Source organism: Pteropus medius, unplaced genomic scaffold, assembly GCF_902729225.1.
Source record: "Pteropus medius unplaced genomic scaffold, Ma_sr-lr_union100, whole genome shotgun sequence".
NCBI lineage: Eukaryota > Metazoa > Chordata > Mammalia > Chiroptera > Pteropodidae > Pteropus > Pteropus medius.
Genome location: NW_024354503.1, coordinates 12,177,554 through 12,199,008, shown reverse-complemented (window position 1 = coordinate 12,199,008; position 21,455 = coordinate 12,177,554). Strand labels below are relative to the sequence as shown.

The 21,455-nt window shown below is 37.7% G+C and overlaps 1 protein-coding gene and 1 pseudogene across 2 annotated transcripts in view; both read right to left on the bottom strand.

The window, feature by feature from the left end:
- Positions 1–237: 237 nt before the first annotated feature.
- The window catches only part of ADGRF1 (adhesion G protein-coupled receptor F1), a 35,382-nt gene continuing 14,164 nt past the window's right edge, over positions 238–21,455 (bottom strand). The window contains exons 6-16 of one of the 2 annotated variants that reach the window (XM_039854416.1): positions 21,273–21,446; positions 19,543–19,643; positions 18,641–18,699; positions 15,425–15,576; positions 14,138–14,301; positions 12,300–12,488; positions 8,195–9,568; positions 6,478–6,519; positions 5,420–5,479; positions 1,823–1,889; positions 238–436 (exon numbers count right to left, since the gene is read on the bottom strand). In XM_039854416.1, coding sequence (XP_039710350.1) covers positions 363–436; positions 1,823–1,889; positions 5,420–5,479; positions 6,478–6,519; positions 8,195–9,568; positions 12,300–12,488; positions 14,138–14,301; positions 15,425–15,576; positions 18,641–18,699; positions 19,543–19,643; positions 21,273–21,446 — 2,456 coding nt within the window. In that variant the 3' untranslated portion in view covers positions 238–362. The remainder of the gene's footprint in view (positions 437–1,822; positions 1,890–5,419; positions 5,480–6,477; positions 6,520–8,194; positions 9,569–12,299; positions 12,489–14,137; positions 14,302–15,424; positions 15,577–18,640; positions 18,700–19,542; positions 19,644–21,272; positions 21,447–21,455) is intronic. The other variant, XM_039854417.1, reaches the window with a different exon arrangement.
- On the bottom strand, positions 1,974–2,092 carry LOC120596403 (uncharacterized; annotated as a pseudogene).

Genomic DNA, 21,455 nt, shown 5'->3' with positions numbered 1-21,455 from the left:
AATTTCATGAAAGTGTCTTACTCCAATTCCAGATGATTGGAAATGCAACATGAATAATGCTATTTTATGAAAAATGAAATCAGTTTGTAGCAGTGAGAGGCTGTTATAACTGACATAATGTCCAACAAAACCTAGTCTTCTACATTTATGTAGTGATTCCTTTGAATCAAACCTCATGAAAATAAATGCATTTAGTTGAAGATAAAGAGGGCAGTAATGAAGGCGCTGACACCCCATTCTTTTATTCCAAGACTTTTAAATCAGAAAATTCCATCTACTATTGAGTTGATTTCTTCACTGGCATTTAGCTCTAAATATCAAGTTGCTCCAAAATTTTTTCCTTGATTTTATGGTTCCCAGCCTTATTCAGTTGATAAAAACTGAGTTAGCATGATGTCATTTGAGGACTCTCCGGTATGAGAAAATGCATAAGTGCCTACGAGAAGAAAAAGAGGATAAGAGTTATTGCTCCTGATTGGAATCAAGCATAAGACCAAAATAAAAATAAGCCTGTGCAATTCCACATAACTCGGGATAGTTTTATAAAGACAGTAGGGAAAGATCTAGAAAGTAGTTGACAGGAATGGCATTTCATTAGTGCCATAGAAACTTGCATTCGTCAGACATTTCTTATTTGAGAAGAGAAGCACCATATTTTTCGTATATTGCTGGGAGATGAAATAAAGTAGATTTGAGATCTACTTTATGAACAGAATGTTATTGCTGGATGGAAACCTTAGTGATCTCTTAGGTTTTCATTTTACCGATGAGGAAAAAAATCCAGAAAGGAAAAGGGGTTTGTAAAAAGCAGTCAGGCTGGTTTGTGGAGATGATAACAGGACCCAGGGCTTCTGGATCAGGACGTTAAACATTTGGAGAGAGACATGTCTTTTCAAGTTTAGGCACATGAATTTTATCTGGAATTCAAATAATTTTGATTGGAATCTAAAGTGAGTTGCCCATTTCTTTTCCTAAATAAGGTATAAACGTAATTTAACGTAAAATGGGACGCAGGAACTTAAGTAGGACTTCAGCTTAACTTGAATAAAGGCCCAGCTCTGTAACCACAGAAACTTCCCTTGAATACTTTCCTTAAGGACCTCCCAGAAATACCTCCCTTTTAGGGTTATAAATTATCCCAAAATCTAGAGTACAAAGGCCATAAAAGCTGCTGGCCTAAACCAGCTACAAACGTATGTGCAAAAAGTACTGCCCATAACTTCAGCCTCATTATACCATCAGTATAATATCATGTCTATGCCTTGAAGTTCATGAATCTAATTATAACAGACTGAGTTCTGGGTACACACATGAACACTAGGCAAAGTTATTGCCTAGTGTCAATCAGATGTCAGTCAAAATGACCTCACTTGCCAATCACCTAAGAATGCCTTTGGAAACACTGATCACGGCCCAGATATAAGACAGATATTCCCACTTCTGGGCCCTTTTTGCCCTTCTGGGCTCTCCCTTCCCTTTTTTGCCCTTTTGTAACCATTTTGGCCCCTTTGTCTTGATTATAGCTCTGGGTCCATGGCCTCCTTGGGACATGTTTTGTCTTTCTCCATGGGCCTCCTTAGGGCATTCTTTGTCTTTCCAAAATATGCTTTTAATAAAACTATTCAATCTTAATGACCTGTGATTCTTCACTGCTGTCATTTGAGGAAGAACCGAGGAAAAATGCTAACTACAGGTCTGTGCCATCATTATCTCTCTCCTTACCCACTACTGTTGGGGAAACACTGAACTCCAATCAGCCCCAATAGTGACAATGTGACATATTCATATTCTCTCTTCCTACCTTTGGTTTATTGTAACTCACCTTTGTGTTGCAATGGATTGAAAGATTTTGGGAATTTGGGTTTGGTAGATAAATCTGATGAATTTTGCTGCACAAAAGAAAACAAGTCATTTGGACATTAATAGTATCCTTCTGGTGATGGGCTACATTTCCTGACTTCTTCTTTTTTTAATGCATATAGCACCTGGTATTCCTAAGTGGTCTCCCATCCAAGTACTAACCAGGCCCAACCCTGCTTAGCTTCTGAGATTGGACGAGATAGGACACGTTCAGGGTGGCATAGCCATAGACTGCTGACTTCTCGATGTCATTAACAATCCTTTATTCCATCTATATAGTGTACTATTCTCCTTTCAAGAAATTAGAGTACTCATTTTCTTATTCTTTCTTCTGTTTTAATCTATTTAAAAATGCCTAAGAACTTATTTCTAAGTGAATATTGTATTCCTGTGTATTCTTACAACTTCTAACAACAAACTAGAAAATAGTTGTAAAGGAGATATTATCTTTTTTTATTTCTATACTTGTATTTCTTGGTTCACACATTTATCACTAGAAGAGGGTAAATTGTTTTTCCCATGGAGGAAAATCAATACTTCTAGTAAATATGGTTTTCAATAAAGCTTTGCTTTATTCTCGCTCCTCTTAGTACTCGAATCTTTGTGAATAATCCTTTTGTCATTGGTACAGATGCTAAACAGAGTTAGCATTTTAAAAACTGTCAAACCAAAATAAAATATTTAAAATAAAGAGTGTGCACTTGCTGGGAAAGGTAAAAATGTTAAGATACATTATGTACTTTTCTCAATCATTAATTGATTTATTCATTAATTTAACATCTCTCGTTCAGTGTTGTTATATACCAGACACTGTTTTAGGCACCAGAAATATTGAAAAGCATAAGCTTCATTTCTGGCTACAGCTCATGTCATGAAGCAGCTAAATCAAGATAGGAGAAATAGGTTCTTACTATATGTAGTAGAGAGCCCAGTGATAATCTCCCAATTTTCGCTGAAATATATAAATGCCTACCCACATTGGGCTCTGAAAAAAAAAAAGTGTTGTAGACACAAGAATGAGAAATATCTGAAAGTTCTAGAGAAAAAGAATTGATTTTCCAGAATTCAGGGCTCAATAAACATATTCTACTATAACCCTAAAGAAAAATCCTAAAGTCATGATCATTGCGATTTAAACTGCATCCTGCTTCATTTGGAGAGAAATACCTTAGATTTCAACACACTCAAGGACTCTGCATGGTCTGGGAAAGAGCAATATCTCTGGCACATAAGGTTATATGGGCCTGCACTGTTGCTTAAATAGCAGAACCCGAGTCATTGGAACTAAAAATAAATAAACTCCTTCTCTGTGGAGAGAGAGTCTGTAGAAGTCACCAGAGTCTGCCTCCTGGTGATGAGTTACAGACAATGTGTCTAAGGATAACGGAAGGGCCAAGAAGGGGCCCTGAACTCTCTTCAGGGAGAGGATTTTCAGAGAGACCTCATTGTGGATCCCCACAGTGTTATGGTAGTTTGAGGGGTGGTCTTTGCTAAGAATATTGTTGGCTTTGCTTTGATTTCCTTCAGCAAACTATCCAAACTTCCACTGCTCTTTTCAAGATTCCTACTTCACCACCCTTTTGCCCATCTTTCAGTAAATCACCTTGTCTCCTACTTAAAAAGTATCCACATCTGAATCGTCACACATCATTCCCTAGTCTGTACATCTTGCTTTATCTGTACCAGCCCGAAAGTTCCTGTGTCCAGGGAAGAAGCTAATTCCTCCATCTGCAGTCCAGTCACTCAATTTGACTTATTGGGAATACTCTTCAGTCAATTATCTTCTCTTTCTCGTTTGTTTTCAAACTTTCTCTTTGCTGGTTCATCCTTCTCAACATATGAACTTGTTCACATTTTAGCAACTCAGCTCTACCTGTGTCTGCATCTGGTTACTATTCTTGCTCTTTCTATCACAAGAGAAATTCTTGACAAGAGTATTCATCTCAAGTGTTATCTCTTCCTTTTCTTCTCATCCTTCCTCAACCACTGTAATCTAGGTTCTTGCTTGTCCATTCAAACTCCTTCAGAAAATTACAAATACTCATCTTTTCTTCTGCCAAATGTACATTCATTTTAAAGCAAATAAGCCATCTAACCAGAAAACAAAATCCCTTTTTTATCATTTGGTTCGAAAACGCAAATGGAGAGAGGGTTCAAATCCAAAAGATGAAAAGTCCTCACTGACCACTGCTTTCTGAAAAGTCTCAACAGTTTGCATTAGAAACAAGGAGATAAAACACTGTTAGGAAGCTTTGCTTTTTATTATTATTATTATTATTATTATTATTATTATTTTATTTTACTTTTAAGTGTTTTCCTCTCTCTGGTTTTCACTTGAGAAAAATTCTGACTTGCATTGTAGGATGGGGAGTGTCCTGTCTCACTTTATTAACTAAAGGGGTTTTTTTGGTTTTTTTTTAATGCAGTCACATATACTGTAGCTCCCCCCTTTTCTCAAGAGTAGTGAATGATTTGGTAGTTTCACATTTTCTGATTCAAAGGATTTTAATTCTTCAAGATAGAAATTCAAAATCACAGAATGTTGTTAGAAGTTCTGCTCTGAGTAACCAGTCTGACACTTACTTTTAACAGTTAAGAAAATTGAAACCAAAAGGTACTAAGTGATTTCCCTACATTTGGTTACCTAGTCAGAAATAAGGACGGGTCTGCAGAGGTATAAGCCATTGCTCCCCCAATTCATAGCAGAGTCCTCTACTGGGAAATGCAGACTTAGGATAATTTTTTAATGTCAGTGTTTAATTTCCTCACTGTTTTTCATTTCAGAAGGTATTATTGTCCCTTGTAAAAAACCTCTTAACATCCATGTTGGTTTTCATGCACTTAAGTCAGTCGACTTTTATCAAACACAGAAATCTCTGCTTTAGAACACTTTCTGAAAAGCCCTCAGTGTTTTGCTAAAAGACAAAAGGCTAAATTAACATCAAAGGTACAAAATCTGGGTGCAAGTACTTTTGTTTCTAACTATACTCTCCTTAAATGGATTGCACTTTTGTGGCAAAGAATGAAAAAGAAATCCTCTGTTTCCAGACAAACTTGTCAGCTTATAGACTTAAAAGCTAAAACTGCAGTTAAACCAGCTTAAGAGAGAAAATTCAGAGAGCATTTTGTATGTTAGAAGTTAGCCAAGACGTCAATTTTTACTTTTCTGTTGATGGAAAAATGGTCTACAGGAGATCCAAAAAGACAAGCAGAGAAAGAAGCGTTACTGACTCTAGATATTGGGAGACAAGTCAGACTAAAGCAAACAATATTGTTCAAAGGTCTTCACTCACAAGAGCACCCACAGCCCTGGATGCTTGAGCATCCTTGAAGCTTCCCATGCCTTCTCATTCATTAATTCATTCATTAACTCCCTCACTCAACAGTTCCTTAATGAATATTGATCATGTGCTGGGCACCATGCCAGATACTAGAAATGGAATGGTGACAGAAATTCAGGGGGTTTACCCAAAAGTGGTCTTTCTGTGAGGCTGTATAGGAAATAAAAAGGAAAACTGGAACTCCATGCATTGGATCCATGGCAGAAGAAAATAATTACCTTTGATTGTTGCTTCAAAGAGCTTAAAGGAAACAACTTGTTGAACAGCAGTTGTCGCAGCTATAAGGGCAACAAAAAAAATATTGAGATACACATATACAATCACACATAAGCAAATCAAGAACAAAACTGCATACTGAAACTGTTATTTAACTGTAGTATTTCCTGGAAGCACTTAATAGACTATATGCATGGGTATCTAATGAAAAGATTTATTTTGTTTTATCTCTTTTGTTTTCTTTACCAATAAGCAAATCTAGAATTAAACAAAAACAAGGGTACCAGAAGCCATAATAATTCAGATTCTAGACATTAGTAATTGACAATAATTGCTAAATTGAAGTTTATCTTTGAAGTGAAGAATTTGCTAACCATGTGAATTGTACAAATGAAAGAATTATTTAGGCCAATCGAGAGCAGCAAATTGCTTCTTTGCAATCAGGAGTTTTGTGCATGTGCAATAATTGTGCTAATTATAAAATAGTCTTATGTTCTTATTAAAATAAACTCTACATCTATTAGCTTACTGTCTTTACCTCTCTCAACAGAATTGCTTAATGCTTGGGAAAAATAATAAAATTAATTTATTTAAAATTTTTTTCTATTATCTTTTACTTACATTGGTCATCCATTTTAGGAATTTAATTTAATGTTAGAGGTTATTTAACATTTACTGTATAAAACTAGAAATATAGAAGTAGATATATTTTTTAGCATATTCTAAGTAAATAAATAAATTAAAGAGCAAAAAGGAATTCACCCCTAAGAAAACTACTTTTGCTCTTAAATTATTGTCAAATCATAATTTAAGGTAGAAAAAGTAAAAACAATTTCTCTATTTTTCTCTAATGTTGTGATTAGTTCTATATAGCTTATTATAGGCAGTGAGAGTTTAGTTTCTTGGTCTCCTGACTGAGCCCACCTTTTGTAAAATTATAGAATTTTATTATAAAAGTACCCATAATCTAACCTCTTATATATGAATAAGGGCCTCAGAACTGGTGGGGAAGGGTTAGATTCCTGGGTTAGGAGATAAAGAAAGAAATTAATACACATACCTTAGTATCCAAGAACATTCCGAAACATAAGATGAAAAAACCCTTTAAAAAAGGAATAGATCACATATATTATCTTTTCCAGAAAAGAAAGCATTTATATATAATATTATTCTATTCTATCACCCAACATTGAATTTGTTTTCTTGTGGTCTCCCTGCTAGACTGTGGGCTCCTTGAAGGCAAGGATACCATGTGACCTCCACAATGCCTGGCGTAACACATAGTATTCAAAATTTTTTTCATCAAATATATAAATAAATTATTGAGTGAATAAAGTTTTAAACACATGTGGAGTTTCATTTTCCCCTTTGTGTCATCCTAAACTCAAAACAAATAAATTCCATTTGCTTCTATATCTTAGCTTTTCTTTAGAATAGGCATTAAACAGGCATTTACTAAGCATCTATGATGGCAGCAGACACTGAAGTCCAGCCCTAAGGCCAAGCAGAGGGAGTTGACCTATATCAACATCCTTTCCATTAGGTCCAGCCCTTGGGGAACTATTGGCAGATGTTTTCTTGGACCTTGAAATTCTCCTCCCAGTCAGAATACCCTGTCGGTGCCTGTTCAGGCAGCATATCACCACCAGCCTATTCACAACAGACACTCCCTAAATTTGTCCCCATTATGTGCATGCCATCCATGATTGCCATCTATACTACCACCTAAATGTTCCTCGGTAGGCTGAAGTGGGTGGAGAACCAGCTGCTTTTAGGAGACACCTACTGAGCATTTACTACATACCAGGCACTGAGTTAAGTGCTAAATTATCTCATTTAATCCTCATACTTACTCTACGATATAGATAATAATATCCCCATCTAACAGATGAGAGAATTGAAGGATTGAGATTAAGTAATTTGTTAGAGATCAAACAGTGGATAACATAACATATTTAAACCCAGACTTATTTAATTCCTGAGCTCAAAGGTTTAACCACTGCTTCCCTGACTCATCGTTCATAGGTGGCCCAGCAAATTGTCGTTGAACCAGGATTGAAGGCTCTCTTCCAGATTCATCAAAACCTGAGGATTACTTTGTCCATCTAGTCTCTGAACACTCCCTGACTATGGCATGTAAAACCCATTCTTTGCAGCAGGAGTCAGCAAACTTTTTCTGTAAATGGCCAGATAGTAAATATTTTAGGTTTTGAGGGTCATACCATTTCTGTTGCAACTGCTCAACTCTGCTGGTGTAAAATAAAAGCAGTCACAGACCATACGTAAATGAATGGGTGTGGCTCTGTCCTAATAAAACTTTATTTACAAAAACAGTACTGGCCACAGTTTGCCAGCTTCTACTCTATTGCACTCTAGGGACTTTTTTTGCACTATTCAGAGTCAACAATTATTGTTGATTTATTTCTCTTTCCCGGTGTGCTTTTACAGAGGTCTACACAAGGGAAGGAGGACTGAGTCAGCAGCAAGAGGGATTAACGTTAGCTATGTGAACTCTAACAGATTTAAAATTCTGGGATGGATTACTGAAAAAGTCTAATATCTTGCTTCGGTATGAGAATAACTGTTGAGAAAATGTGTGTGCTTTTTTGGGTTTTGTTTTTGTTTTTTTGTTTTTTTTTCGCTCTCACAGTTGCCAGGAAATTTTGGCCTTGAAGGCAGAGAGATGAGATAGCTGCTAGAGTAGTCATACCAACATCAGTTCTCTAAAATTATCCCAATTACCTGACAATATAATAGTTTATTCTTATTGTTCTCACCTGGAATGCATTGAGCAATGCAAAAATAACATGCCACGCCAGATTCTGGCTGTCCACCATTGTTCCTATGCCAAAGCCCCAGGTGAGCCCCAGCAGAGGGGTCAGAATGAGGAGGCTCTTCCCCATGCGGATGACAGTGGCTTTGTTGTCCTGACTTAGGCTTTCTCCAACAGCGGGCCTCCAGAGCTTTGTGAGAACTAAGAGCACCACAACCATATTCACAGCCACAATAGTCAGTGCAGGAACAGCGAAGGCCAAGAGGGGTTTGCTCCCATTGGACCAGTTAAGCCAACACACATCTTTCCTTATGTAGCCGTTGCTAGGTTGTGTGGCTGCAACGGTGATGACAGATATAATGAGAGGACACCCATAGCCCAGGCAGAACCCGACGGCCATCATCAAAGGCATGGCCATGTGATGAAACACGAGGACAATCCGATAAGCCAGCAGGATGCCAAGCATGAGCATCCAAAAGAACAAGGAAAGGTAGAAAAAGTGTGTAAAGAACACTGCAGCTATGCAGATTCCAGAAGAGTTTACCGTGGTGTCCACAGTGGCAGCAACGATAAACCAAACATCAGCAATCAAGAGGCACAGAGCTATGTTCACCATACAAATATGACGTGTGTGAGAGGTTTGACTTTTCTTAACCTGCTTCCAAAACAGAGCCTCAATGATCAGGTATAAGATGAGACTTCCGATAGAGATGCCCAGTCCCACAAAGGTGATCCATTTCACAACAGGAATGATGGCAGGGGGGATAAAGGGTGACATCAGCATAGAGAAGGAGGTCAGGTGAGTACACCGGCACATCACCGTGTCTGGAGTCTCATTCACTAGATGGCAGCCTGCATCGTTCCATTGCAAATGACTAAAATCCCAAAACACACAACGAGGTTGGCTCAGGTTTAACTCTATCTTGGAAAAAATCAGGAGAATTTCATTTACAGAATAGTTCTGAATAATCGTAGATATCACAGGCCCATTGACCTGAGCATTTCCATCTGGGGTAATGGGTAGAACATTCCCCAGGGTCAATGAGGCCATGCTGATAATGGTTTCTGGAAGGGACCCCTGGAATTGGTCTGACCCAATTAACACATGGGCTCTGATGGGAGTGAAGGTATTTGGGGGGAATATTTCAGTCTGATAGCTGTAACCTGTCTTATGTTGGCTATTGGACACTTGAATCCCTTTCCAGTTAATGAATTCCTGAGAAAAATTCAGAGGCAGAGCTGTTGGAGGTACCAGAGCACTGATGTTTTCCAGTGTCTCCAGTAACCGTGAGCCGGCATGCTTTTCTTCCTGTAGTAATATTGTCCAATTGGTTACTGCTGATAAATTAAGGATATGGTCAGCTATATCGATGACATCCTGAAATACAAGGATGAGAATCAGTTTGCATTTTAAGTAAGCTGGTAAGAGTAATAACAGTGGATCGTCATTGGTACCAAGTATAGGAAAATTGCCCTGAGAACTGGCTCAATTGAGGATCACATTAAAACTGGTCAGTGAAATTCAGCTCAGTTGCTCTGCAAGTGGAAGCTTTGAATTAAGAACTTGCGTCAGCAGAATCATAGAAGTTTCAGGGTGATCGCCTGAGAGCATTCATGTGTACTCCAGGGTTTCAGCATGGATGAGAAAGAATCCTGTAATTGGCCTGCAGCAGTGTGCATTTCCTTTCTCCTGAGATGGCAAACATGACTGCATTACTACTCAGTCTGTAGCTCAAAGAGCGTGACATTACTTTTAACTGCTTTCTCATGCTATGTTTTGCTAGCAACCCAAGTTCTAAATTCATGTCATGGACGTTCAAGTTTTAATTCACGTGTATTTATGGTTTTTGTTTACTAGAGGAGAATATAAAGTTAAATCCATAAAAATTGGACCCAAGCGACAAGGAAATATTGAATTATTGTGGGTTTTAAGGGTCAGTCTTAATTTAAGAGATTCTTTTCCCAAACAAGTCCTTGAAAATTGCCCCTCATGACTTTCTCCCTCATGACCCTCTCTCTTGCTTAAGGCTCTGGTTCCCAGGCATTCTACTGCAAGTGGCTGTCACTCTGGCCGAGTCTTTCCCTAACAGCCCTCTGTGGCTTCTGGCCCAGGATCCCACAGCTCATTTCTTCTACTGCCTCCAGGAAACTCTGCCTTCTCTTGGTCTGTGTTTGTCTGCTCCATTTTTGCTCTTTAATTTTCAGACTTTTTGTGTCATTTTGTTTTAATCGTCTCTTGCAAACAAACAACTTAAAAAAAAATCTGAGCATCTTTTCTTTGATTCAGGGAATTTAACTTATTCATATTTAATGTCATTTCTGACATAATGGTTGCCTTATATAGTTAAGCGTAATTGTGTGGTTGTGTAACATTATACATTATATAATCATATTTTGCAAAATATTATCTACTGTAATATAAAATGCATACATCTGAAATGTTTGGAAGGATATTTAACACATACTTATTGAGCACCTGCTACATGTGTCATGCCTATTCTTCCAGGCACTGAGGTAATACCTAAAATATAAGCAGCGGCTATTCTAGGGTGACCAGATGGCAAATCATTTATTTTTCTTTTTGCTTATTTGCATTCCTTTTAGCGACCTAGTCTCATTTGTGTAATTTTTAAGTTAATTTTTAAATATCTAAACCAAAGCATAAATTTCCTAGTCAAAAAAAGTGAGTCCTTAAAATATACACTACTTAAGTCAGAGTTTACGGTCCCAGGAAAGAACAACTGCAGATGGCAAACAGATATTAAAAAGTTGGCATCTTTGCCATACAGTATCATCCGGTGCAGAGGCTCATTCCTGCCTCTCAGCCAGGTGCTGCTGAGCCAGCCTGCCTAGAGGCCGCTTCCTGTTGTTATGAACTCACATAATTGATCCCATGAGTTCCTTGTATACTGCAGAGGAAGCAATAAAGCTCACACACACTGTTACATAGCTCTTTGGTCTTTTTCAATAGTTCTCAATCAACTCAGCTTTTTGTCATTCTTCCTATGAGATAGAGCATTTGAAGGAGGCCCTTTAAAACCCTTTTGCGCTGTTGGTAGGATTACAAATTGGTGCAGCCACTATGGAAAACAGTATGGAGGGTCCTCAAAAGTTAAAAATAAAACTACCATATGACCCAGCAATCCCACAGGTGGGTATTTATCTGAAGAAATCCAAAATCTAATTTATGTTTATTGCAGCATTATTTATAATAGCCAAGATATGGAAAGTGTTCATCGACAATCAATTGGATAAAGAAGTTGTGGTATATATATATATATATATATATATATATATATATATATATATATATATATATATATATATATATATATATATATATACACACATACACACATACACACACACACACACACACAATCAATCAACAATGGAATATTTATTTCTTGGCCATAAAAAATGAAATCTTACTATTTACAACAACATGGGTGAAACTAGAGGGTACTATGTTAAATGAAAATAAGTCAGACAGAGGAAGAAAAATACCATATGATTTCACTTATATGTGGAATTTAAAAAACAAAATAAACAAAACAGAAACAAACTCATAAATACGAAAAACAAACTGATGGTTGCTAGATGGGAGGGGGTTTGGGAAGCTAGGTGAAAAAGGTGAAGGGATTAAGAAGTACAAATTGACGGGGATGCCAGGCCCGGGGAGCGCCAGGCCCCAGGTGTACCAGGCCCTGGGTGCACAGCGCGCGCCTGTGGGAAGAGATGCCCCACCTTCAGAGATCCAGTTCTTAAAGGGAAAACGGCAACATCCATAAGTCAGGGGTGGAAGTGGGGGAGGGAAGGCATGGAATTAAAGTGGGGGAAAAAAAAGAAGTACAAATTGACAGTTATAAAATATTCATGGGGATGTAAAGTACAGCATAGAAAATATAGAGAATAATATAATAATTATGTATGGTGCCAGGTGGGTACTAGACTTATTGGGAGGTCACTTCATAAATTATATAAATATCTATCCACTATGCTGTATGCCTGAAACTAATATAATGTTAAATGTCAACTGTAATTGAAAATTTGTTTAAATAACAAAAAATAATAATAAAGTGGGCCCTTCCAGCACAGGTGGATCATACCTCCATCGTTGAATTGGATACCCTGAAATGGCTTGCCAGTGACAGGGACGAGACATTGCCCAGAATCGACACCACCGAAGCCAGATTTCCAGCTGTGATTAATGGGTTTTGTTGAATGACAACTGAAAGATTTCGCACCAAGGAGGACACGGCTGCCTCGGTGGCATTGCCTGCGATCACATTGAAATTCTAGGAATAAAAATGGTTTAGTTCTTTAAAAACAATGAAATGCTTGTGTTTCTTCAAATTTAAATCACATTTCTTGACCACAAATCACTAACATTTGTATGGTGCTTTATAATATAGGATATTATATAACAATGATAGTAACAGTGGCTGTTATCCAGTGCTTTCTGTATTCCAGAGCTGTTACTCTGTGCTAAATGCTTTACCAAGGATTCGTTGATTTAATCTTTACACCGCCCTTTGAAGGAGGTGCCATGTTATTTTTATTTTGTAACTAAAGAAATAGACACTTGATGAGATTTATTAAAAGACATTTTCATATAAATTATCCTAATTATATAGAAACTGATGTTCAATGAGATTCAGTGACTTTCCAAACAGTACCCAACTAGGAAGTGGTAAAGTAGGGTCTACTGGCACTACACCTTGTTATATCCACTATACTATGCTAAAAAATCCTTGTAGGATGGGAAGATAGAGGGACAGACATGAGGATTTGGCTATACTTTGTCACTGAATTTAGAGTTTTACTTCTTCCTTAAAACTCCCATCTGCTCTGGGCTAGCTTGAAAGGCAGCCAAGAAGGAATATTCCTTTCTGGTCAAAACAAGTCAACCTAGGAACCCAGATCTCAAGTGTTTTCCTTTTTGCTATTCTCAGCTAACAATGGTGTTCTCTACCTGGGGCACCTGGGATCGGCCTGCCCTCACCCTCATGCCTTCATATGGACATGGTCCATGTCCATAACCGAGGCAAAGAAGGCAAGGGTAAGAATAAACCCCAGAAGCCATCTGGTCCAATCTTCTTCCCAGTTTACAGATGAGGAAACGGAAGTCCAGAGAAGGAGAACTGAACATTCCACAGTCCTTTGACAAATACCGTTCTGAGGTTCTCTACTGTAATAGCAGAGTCTCTGGCTGGAACAGAAATTCTACTCAGTATGGAGATCTATTTGCAGAACAATGTCTGTGAACTAGTCTTAGAGTCCTTTCCTATGACTTGAGTTCTAATTCCTCACAATTTACTTCCATCTATCTGCCTTGTCTTATGTACTTGAACCTTCCAAAGAGAGCATTATGTGAAGGGAATCAATTGACCATATTTCTTGTTCAACATTATTGCTACCCAGTGAGACCTACTATTAGCCCCTTAGTCTTTCATGTTCTAAACTATAAAAGGAGTTTGGTAAACCAGATGACACTTAAGATCCATTGCAGTTATGTCATTCTATATGGTTCACCTCTAGCTGACCCACTCCTTGCCCTAGTTTCTGACATATGTACATTCTCCTTTTACTAAATCTATCACTTCTGATTCACACTTTCACCTGGACCTTTGATTCCCAGGCTCTTTGGACTTCTGAGGCCAGCGTAGTTGCAGTTCTACCATCTATCATAGCATTGATTCTGCAGCACCTCTCCCACCAAAACCATCAAGTTTGACATTTTCTGATCTTCTCAGCTGTCACCTAGACTCTGCTACTCATGCCCATACTCCCTGGGTTTACCAGGGTCTCATGTCACCTTCATGTTCTTTGTACTTACCAATGAGACAGATTGATATATTTTACCCTCCACTTAGCCATGCTCATTGGAAAGTGCCCACTGTGAAACTCAAAACCAGAGCAAGTCTGCAAGGTAGAAATGCTTTACCTGCTGCAGTTCTTCCAGCTGAAAGAGCACACATGTTTCCCTGATGACCTGCCACCCAGAGGGCTGGCACCTGGCCGTGATGTTTCCAATGTAGCCGCTGCTACAGGGAAGAGTATACTCATCATTCTTAAATCCAAATCCAAAAACAATGTTGTTACACTGGACTGGAAAAGAGAGGAAAAAGAGAGGGAAAATGTCTCTGAATATCCTGCCATTCTGTATAAACCATAGAGTAGTGCTTAGAAATCATATTTTCAGAGACAATACCCAGGCAAAATTCAAGAGTAGGAGAAGTTTGTCTTTGATGCTCAGCTTCATCCTATCAGCATCTTTTTCTCCTTCCTGATGCCCTCCCCCCGACTCCGAGGTTGGCCCTTTTCCCTGCAAGTGTCTGATCTGTGCCAACAATCTTGCTTTTAGTGGGCTATCAACTAGTAAGTATGAGGTGAAGTATTTTCACTCTTTAAGGGAATGCTAGAAAACCAGAAAATCTTCAAGCCACTATGGAACGAAGCAGTAATGATATGGTTAAAAGATGGGCAGTTGCCATTTAGGGATGACATAGCCTACTTTGTACCCCTTTGAAAGCTTCTCGCATCACAATCAGCTGCTAGTTGGCCCTTAATAATATAGTCTTACCATGACTGGGGCTTGAGAAAGAGCCTTGAATCAAAGATCCACAGAGCTGTGTTTTTTGTTTGTTTTCCCCATTGCTGTGTCCTAAGTACGGAGACACTTTAAAAGCTTAGTAAATATTCGTTGATAAGTGTTGTTGGAAGTAGCATAGATTTTTATAGGAGAGATTTAGGATCGAATGTAAAGAAGTAAAAGGGAAAAAAATACCTGAAGAAAAGAAGTGGTGGGTGTGTGTGTGTGTGTGTGTGTGTGTGTGTGTGTGTTGTGTGTGTGTGTATTTGTGTGTCTGTATGAGTATTAAAGACTTGCATATATACTTTCTTTTCTTGTTTTCCTTGGATTATGACTTAGAAATATTATCAGCCCTAGAGATATTTCAACATGTATACCAGTAAATCATTTCAATCACAGCCTACAGTGAAAATGGTCTTCCACAAAGTTCATAGTGGAGATCAGGTCACCAATTAGCAAAGATCTGAACTAGTCAGCTGAAATTGAGTTTCATCATAAACAGCTGCCTATTTCTGCTAAAAGTCAATCTTAGAATAATTCTGAAGCAGAAACAGCTCCAATCTACCTCCTGGAGACACAAATGATCTACTAATTAAAGGATTCATTTAACCTAAGCAGAGAATGGGAATCCAGTATTACCTTTCCTGAATACTTTGAAAGAGTGGTCTTCTAGTAAAAACAGCTTGCGAAGGCCTGCTTTAGCCTTCTCAGCCACCTGTTCAATGGCTGACAGCAGCTCAGATGTGCTGCTGGAGCCAACAACTTCATACCCAGCAGTGATGCATCCATCTCTATGATGAAAGAAAAATGAGATTCATTTATTTAATCACTCAGGGACACCTCTGTGCGTGCATAGGAATAAATCAAACAGATTTAGTCCTTGCTTTCACGGAGCTTACATACTAGTGGAGAAAGCATCACAAATAAACATCATATATAAGTATTTATATAATTATATATATAAAGAGAGAGAGAGAGAAAGAGAGAGTTAAGTGTCACAAGAGACAGATACAGAGATAAGAATAGCAGGTAGGTATGGGGCCCACTATAAATAAGACTGGTCAGGGAAGGTTTCTTTGTGCAGAGGGTCTCAGCAGCTGAGGTCTGAATAATAAGAAGAAAGAGACAGTGATGCAAAGACCATTGGTCATTGGCATAGCATCCCAGCACATGTGAAGGGCCTGAGGCAGGAAAATGTCTATGAGTTTGACAAATTTAACAACTAGATGTCAGGTCAAGAATTGGAGTTGCTTCTCAATGCCTAAAGGTTTCAGTGTGGGTTTTAAGTATCCCAGGTGAAAACAAATTGAGTCGAAGAAAATCTATTTGAGTATAAAGACTGGCACTACTAAAGTTAAATGAGCAAGAGGGAGATGGGTAGGAGATGATATTAGAGAAGTAGCCCGGAACCAGATCACAGAGGGCCTTAGAGTATGAATTTTATTGTTTATTAAAAGGTTTTATTCTTTCTTAAAAGTCAGTGGAGTGATCGGTTTTATTGTTTAAGATGATCACTCTGGCTGCTGTGTAGAAAATAGACTGAAGGTAGGCAACCACAGAAGGAGAAAAACTAGTTAGAAAAGAGATGGTGGTGGCTTGAATGAGTCGAGTAGCAGTGCATGTGGGAAAAGTGGTCAGATTCAGGTTGTATTTGAAGACTGAGCCATAAGAATTGTTAATGGAGCAGGTTTCAGGTATGGGAGAAAGAAACCAGTTAAGAATAATAGCAAGGAATGGAAAAACAAGTTGTAGTATATTCATACAAGGGATTATTACTTGGCAATAAAAAGAAAGAACCACTGATACTCAGAAAAACAAGAGTGAATCTCAAAGATATTATGCTGACAGAAAGAAGCCAGACACACAAAGAGCTACACATTTGATGATTCCATTTACATGAAGTTCTAGAATAGTCAAAACTAACCTATGGTGATAGGAATAAGATCAGTGTTTATGTCTGGTATGGAGGTAAAGGTGGGCATGGAGATTGGCTGGCTGTAAAGGGGCACAAGGGAATTTTGGGGATGATGGAAATGTTCTGTCTTGAAAGTGGCTTGAAAGTGGCATTTGTCAGAGTTTTTAAAACTGTACGCTTAAACTTTGAGCATAGCACTATGTGTAAATTATACCTCAATAAAGAGTTAAAAGATGACTTTAAGGTTTGGGTCTGTACAGCTAGAAAAAATGATATTGCTGTAAATGAGATGGTCGAGACAGTGGGAAAGTAGATTTAAGGTTATGAGGAGGAGACCCTCATTTTGGACACATTACATTTGACATGCCTGCGAGATAATCAAGTGGAGACATTAATAGGCAGTTAGATATTTGGGTCTGAAGTTTAAGAGAGAGGCCAATCTCAAGTAATACATTTTGAAACCATAAACAAACAGATGGTGTTTGAAGACATGAAAGTGAGTAAAATTACATGTATTATTAACTTAATTCTGCACTAAATCCATGAGGTAAACACTGTATTATTCTGATTTTGTAGATAAGGGAGCTGAGTCCCAAAAAAAAAGTTGGGTCAGAAAATTATTGTTTTTTAATTGATAGATTAGAATAATCTCTGATGCTCCAAAACTCAAATTCTTAATCACTACATTGAATTACCACTCATAATGTATAAATAAATCCAAATACCCTTTTATGTCTTTATGTCGATATAGCCCTTTTGTATTCTTTACAATGTATTTTCCGACCTATTATTTAATTTAGTTTAATGAGGTCAAATCAGGTTCCACAAGTATTAACAGTACTGTTCGACAGATAAGTAAATTAAGAAAGTGAGAGAGTAAGATTTACAATAAATCATATATATAAAGAGTATAACCTACATAGTTATATTTTATTTGTGATTTTATCTGCAAATTGTTGGAGACAGCTTATAAGATATACACAATGGAATATACATTAGAAATATAAACAGAAAATCAAGACCACAGAAAAGAAAAGTATGAATATCGAATACAAAAATTACTGTGGCTGAGTTTCAATTTTGTATCCGAATTCAACGATAGCAAAGTCAAAAAAGAAAATGATTATATAGACGGTGATACAAGAAAAAAAGGTGATGTTTTTAAAGAAAATTATACTTGTGGGCCTTGATTATAAAGACATTATAAGGATATGAGATGACTAGAGGATAATGTCCAGGACAAAATATTTGTAGCGAATGCTGTTGAAAATTTTGTATAGCTGTTGTTCATGTTAACTGTGAAAAAATTATGTAAATCAAGTTCTCTGACCTCTAAGCCACTTCCTATATTAAGCTAACTATAAATAGTTGGTAATCAATGTACATGTGGCTAACTCACTAAATAACTTTTGGAATTAAAGTATAAACAAAAGGATAATTTACTAAATATCTCCTTATTTGCTGTAGACAATGGCTATGAGATTTTTAATTATGACACATACATGGCATCTACACAAAATATGATATTTTATCCTCCCTTCTGGCTCCCAATTAAACAAACTCATACTCCACTGTGATTATCAAAGAAAATCCTTTCCTCTACCCCCACCCTCACTCCCACCCCTTACCCTTCCCTGTATAGGACCTCCTGCTTCCTTCCAAGTTCTGTCCTACTACTGGGCATTTCCAATCCTAGTCTCTCTAGAGCTTCGAGAATACCATTCAATATTTAAGTTCCTAAACTCATTTAAGTGAGAATAAAGGCTTTCCTCTAAAGACTTGAAAGCATCACAGATTTCTGTCCAGTTTTGCAAGAATTCTACTACAAAGACCAGTTCTGACCTATTTTCTCTCAAAGGTACTTGGCAACAGCACTAGGCATTCTGCAGGACTGGTGTGCAAATCTGGAGATGCCCTTCTAAGGGCATTGTGTTACTTACCGAAATTGGGTGACATGAACTGACTCAAAACCTTGAATTCTTCTGTACGCTTCTTTAAGCTTACAGAAACAAAAACAAAAACAAAAACAAAAAACCATAGGGTAATATGTTGATCTTTGCTCTTGCACCAAGATACATTTGAGCAAAAACTGGATGCAGACAATAAATAAACAGAAACACCGAACAAAGGAAAAAGACACAGGATAAGGTAGTTGCACATTATAGAAATATTATTGAAATGACAATTTAGAATGTACACACACACAACTTATTTTCGAGGTTGCTAATAAAGAATGAATAATCTACTGCTTGGAATAGAGCATAAATTCAGTGCCAGATAATATAATAAATTCACCCAAAGTCTATTTTCTCCTTTCCAAAAATAAGCCATTATTTTTTACAGATATTTGAACTGAATCTGTCTGTAAAATATTTGTGCATGTCTTCAGTTAGAACCACACCTGAACCATCACCCTAGGCGGTGGCACACTGATCAAGTTTTATGTGACTTCATTACGAAGTCCAGAATTTTGCTCAGTAACACTCTTTAGCCTCTAACAAGAGAGGTTTCTTTATGGAACCAATTCCAGATGCTGATAATTGAGCTTAGATCATGAAAATTTCTTTTGGCAAATAAAAAACAGAAAATAATCAAGAAGCCTTAGCATAACATTACCCAAATAAGCGAGCAAAACTGAATACAAAAGAAACGAGGATTCAACTGCTAAACTCTCCTAGGAAGAAAATGTTCAAAGTACGTCAGTTGTGGGCAGAGTGATTAACTACTATGTAATAACCACTGAAAATGAATAATTCCGAATATGTGTTAAATAACCATGTTGAATTAAAAACAACTTCTATTTAGCCAACAATTTCTTATATAATAAGGAAAAGTTGCTTACCTGAATTTCAATTCCAGTGGTATATTTGGAGTATATAGCAGAAGATGAGTTCAAAAGGTCTTTTGTAAATCTTTCATTAATTTTGAAAGTGCCCCAAACTTCTATGGAAAATAAGAGAACACTTATAAATACAAAAATTACTCACTTGATTTTATTATAGCATAAAATTACAGAAGTATAATTTGGAGCCCACACATTCGATAGTATTTCAATTTATCTTTATAATGAATGTTCATCTAAAATAATATAAAAAGCATACAACCAGAATTTTCAATTGTGGTTTTCAAACACAAAGGGACAGTGCTGGTAATTAAGACATCCGTATAAGTGGGTAAATGTCTGGCCACTCATATGTGGTTTTAAAGATAGTCACTTAATACTGAAATATGTCCCCATCTAGGCATTGATCTTAAACATTGTCCCCATTAAAATTTTTTCAAAACAAAAATATTACTACTTGCTAACTCCAACATAACCTTTTGCTTACCCATCGCTGATGTTTTTCTATGCTGCGACAGGTGATTCCCAATCTCCATATGGACAAATCCTATTTATCCATTATTTAGGGCCTAATCAAATGAGCTTCCTCTCCAAGGCCTTCCCCGATCCCCAGATATAGAGTCTTTGCCTCCTCTAAATTCCTGCAGGACTTTATCCATATTTCCCTTAAAGCCACTTGTACCTAAACATCTATCTGTGAACACGTTATGTATGTATGTCTTCGCTCTGCTTTCGGAAGCCTCTTATGAATGAAATCCCTGTTGGATCCATCCCTGTATTTCTGAAAGATGATCAGACATGGACGGCCTTTCAAAAAGGTAGACTTTCATCAACACTGTTGAAGAAATTACATTGTCCTCTTTCTTATATTAACATCCTCACCTCCCCACATAACCTACTAATTCATTGATAGCAAAAGAAATGCTTCATTGCAACCTCCCAGAATTTGTCCCAGATCTGGGTATAAAGATGATGCTTAATAAATGCATGTTGCCTTAACCCAAATTGTTGTGGTCCTAGGAAGGCTAGCCAAAGATACTCAGGAAAGCTAGGCTATTTCAGGTCCTCCCTCGCTCTTTGCTCAGCTCTACCAAAATCCAGAGCTTGAGGCCCTGGAACCCATATCATTTCTCTCACATCATCATCCACTGAACATAAACCTAAGTCAACAGTAGTTCCTTCAACTTCCGCCAGTTTCCTATCCTAGGCTTTCAAATTTTGTTCTGTTTTGGTATTGCATCAATACACATATTCGTTGGCAACTTAGGGCATTACTTTTAATATAATCACTATGTATTCCTCCTTGCTTTAATACCTCTAGACTTCTCTTTTCTGGAAATCGATGTTGGCAAAAGAGGTGAAAAGAAGATGAGAAGAAAAGTTGTATTTACTCAAGCAGTTCTCCTACTTGAGATATCAGTGAATCTTTCTAAATTGCAAAAGAAATATAGGATTGCTGAGCTGAGCTGGATGCGCCTCAAGGTTTGAAGTGGTGCCCAAACATCAACTTGCACCTCTGTATTTTCTGTACTTGTGAAGCTCTCATTGTGTTTAGCCAAGCATTCAGGGGTTTGTCATTACTGCCCTTCAATCTCTCTGCAAACACTAGCTCTGCCCAGGGAGGCATAAAGAAACACATGGGCAAAGAGCTAGAGTCCTCTCTCTGTCACATGCTAGGGTGGCAGGGGCCCCAACCTAGAGCTCCCCTCCTCGTATCCTTGTGTGCTTACTTGTTCTCTCACAGAAATTGACACTCTGGGTGAGGTTGTTGAGATAACAGTCACAGCTCTGGAGTGATCCAGCCGTGCGAAGGTAGCATTTCCGGGGATCAAGGCATGAGGGAGGAAACCAGGTATAGCCATCTTCACAGGCACACCGTAGAACCCCATTCTCATTGCCACAGTCTGTATGAA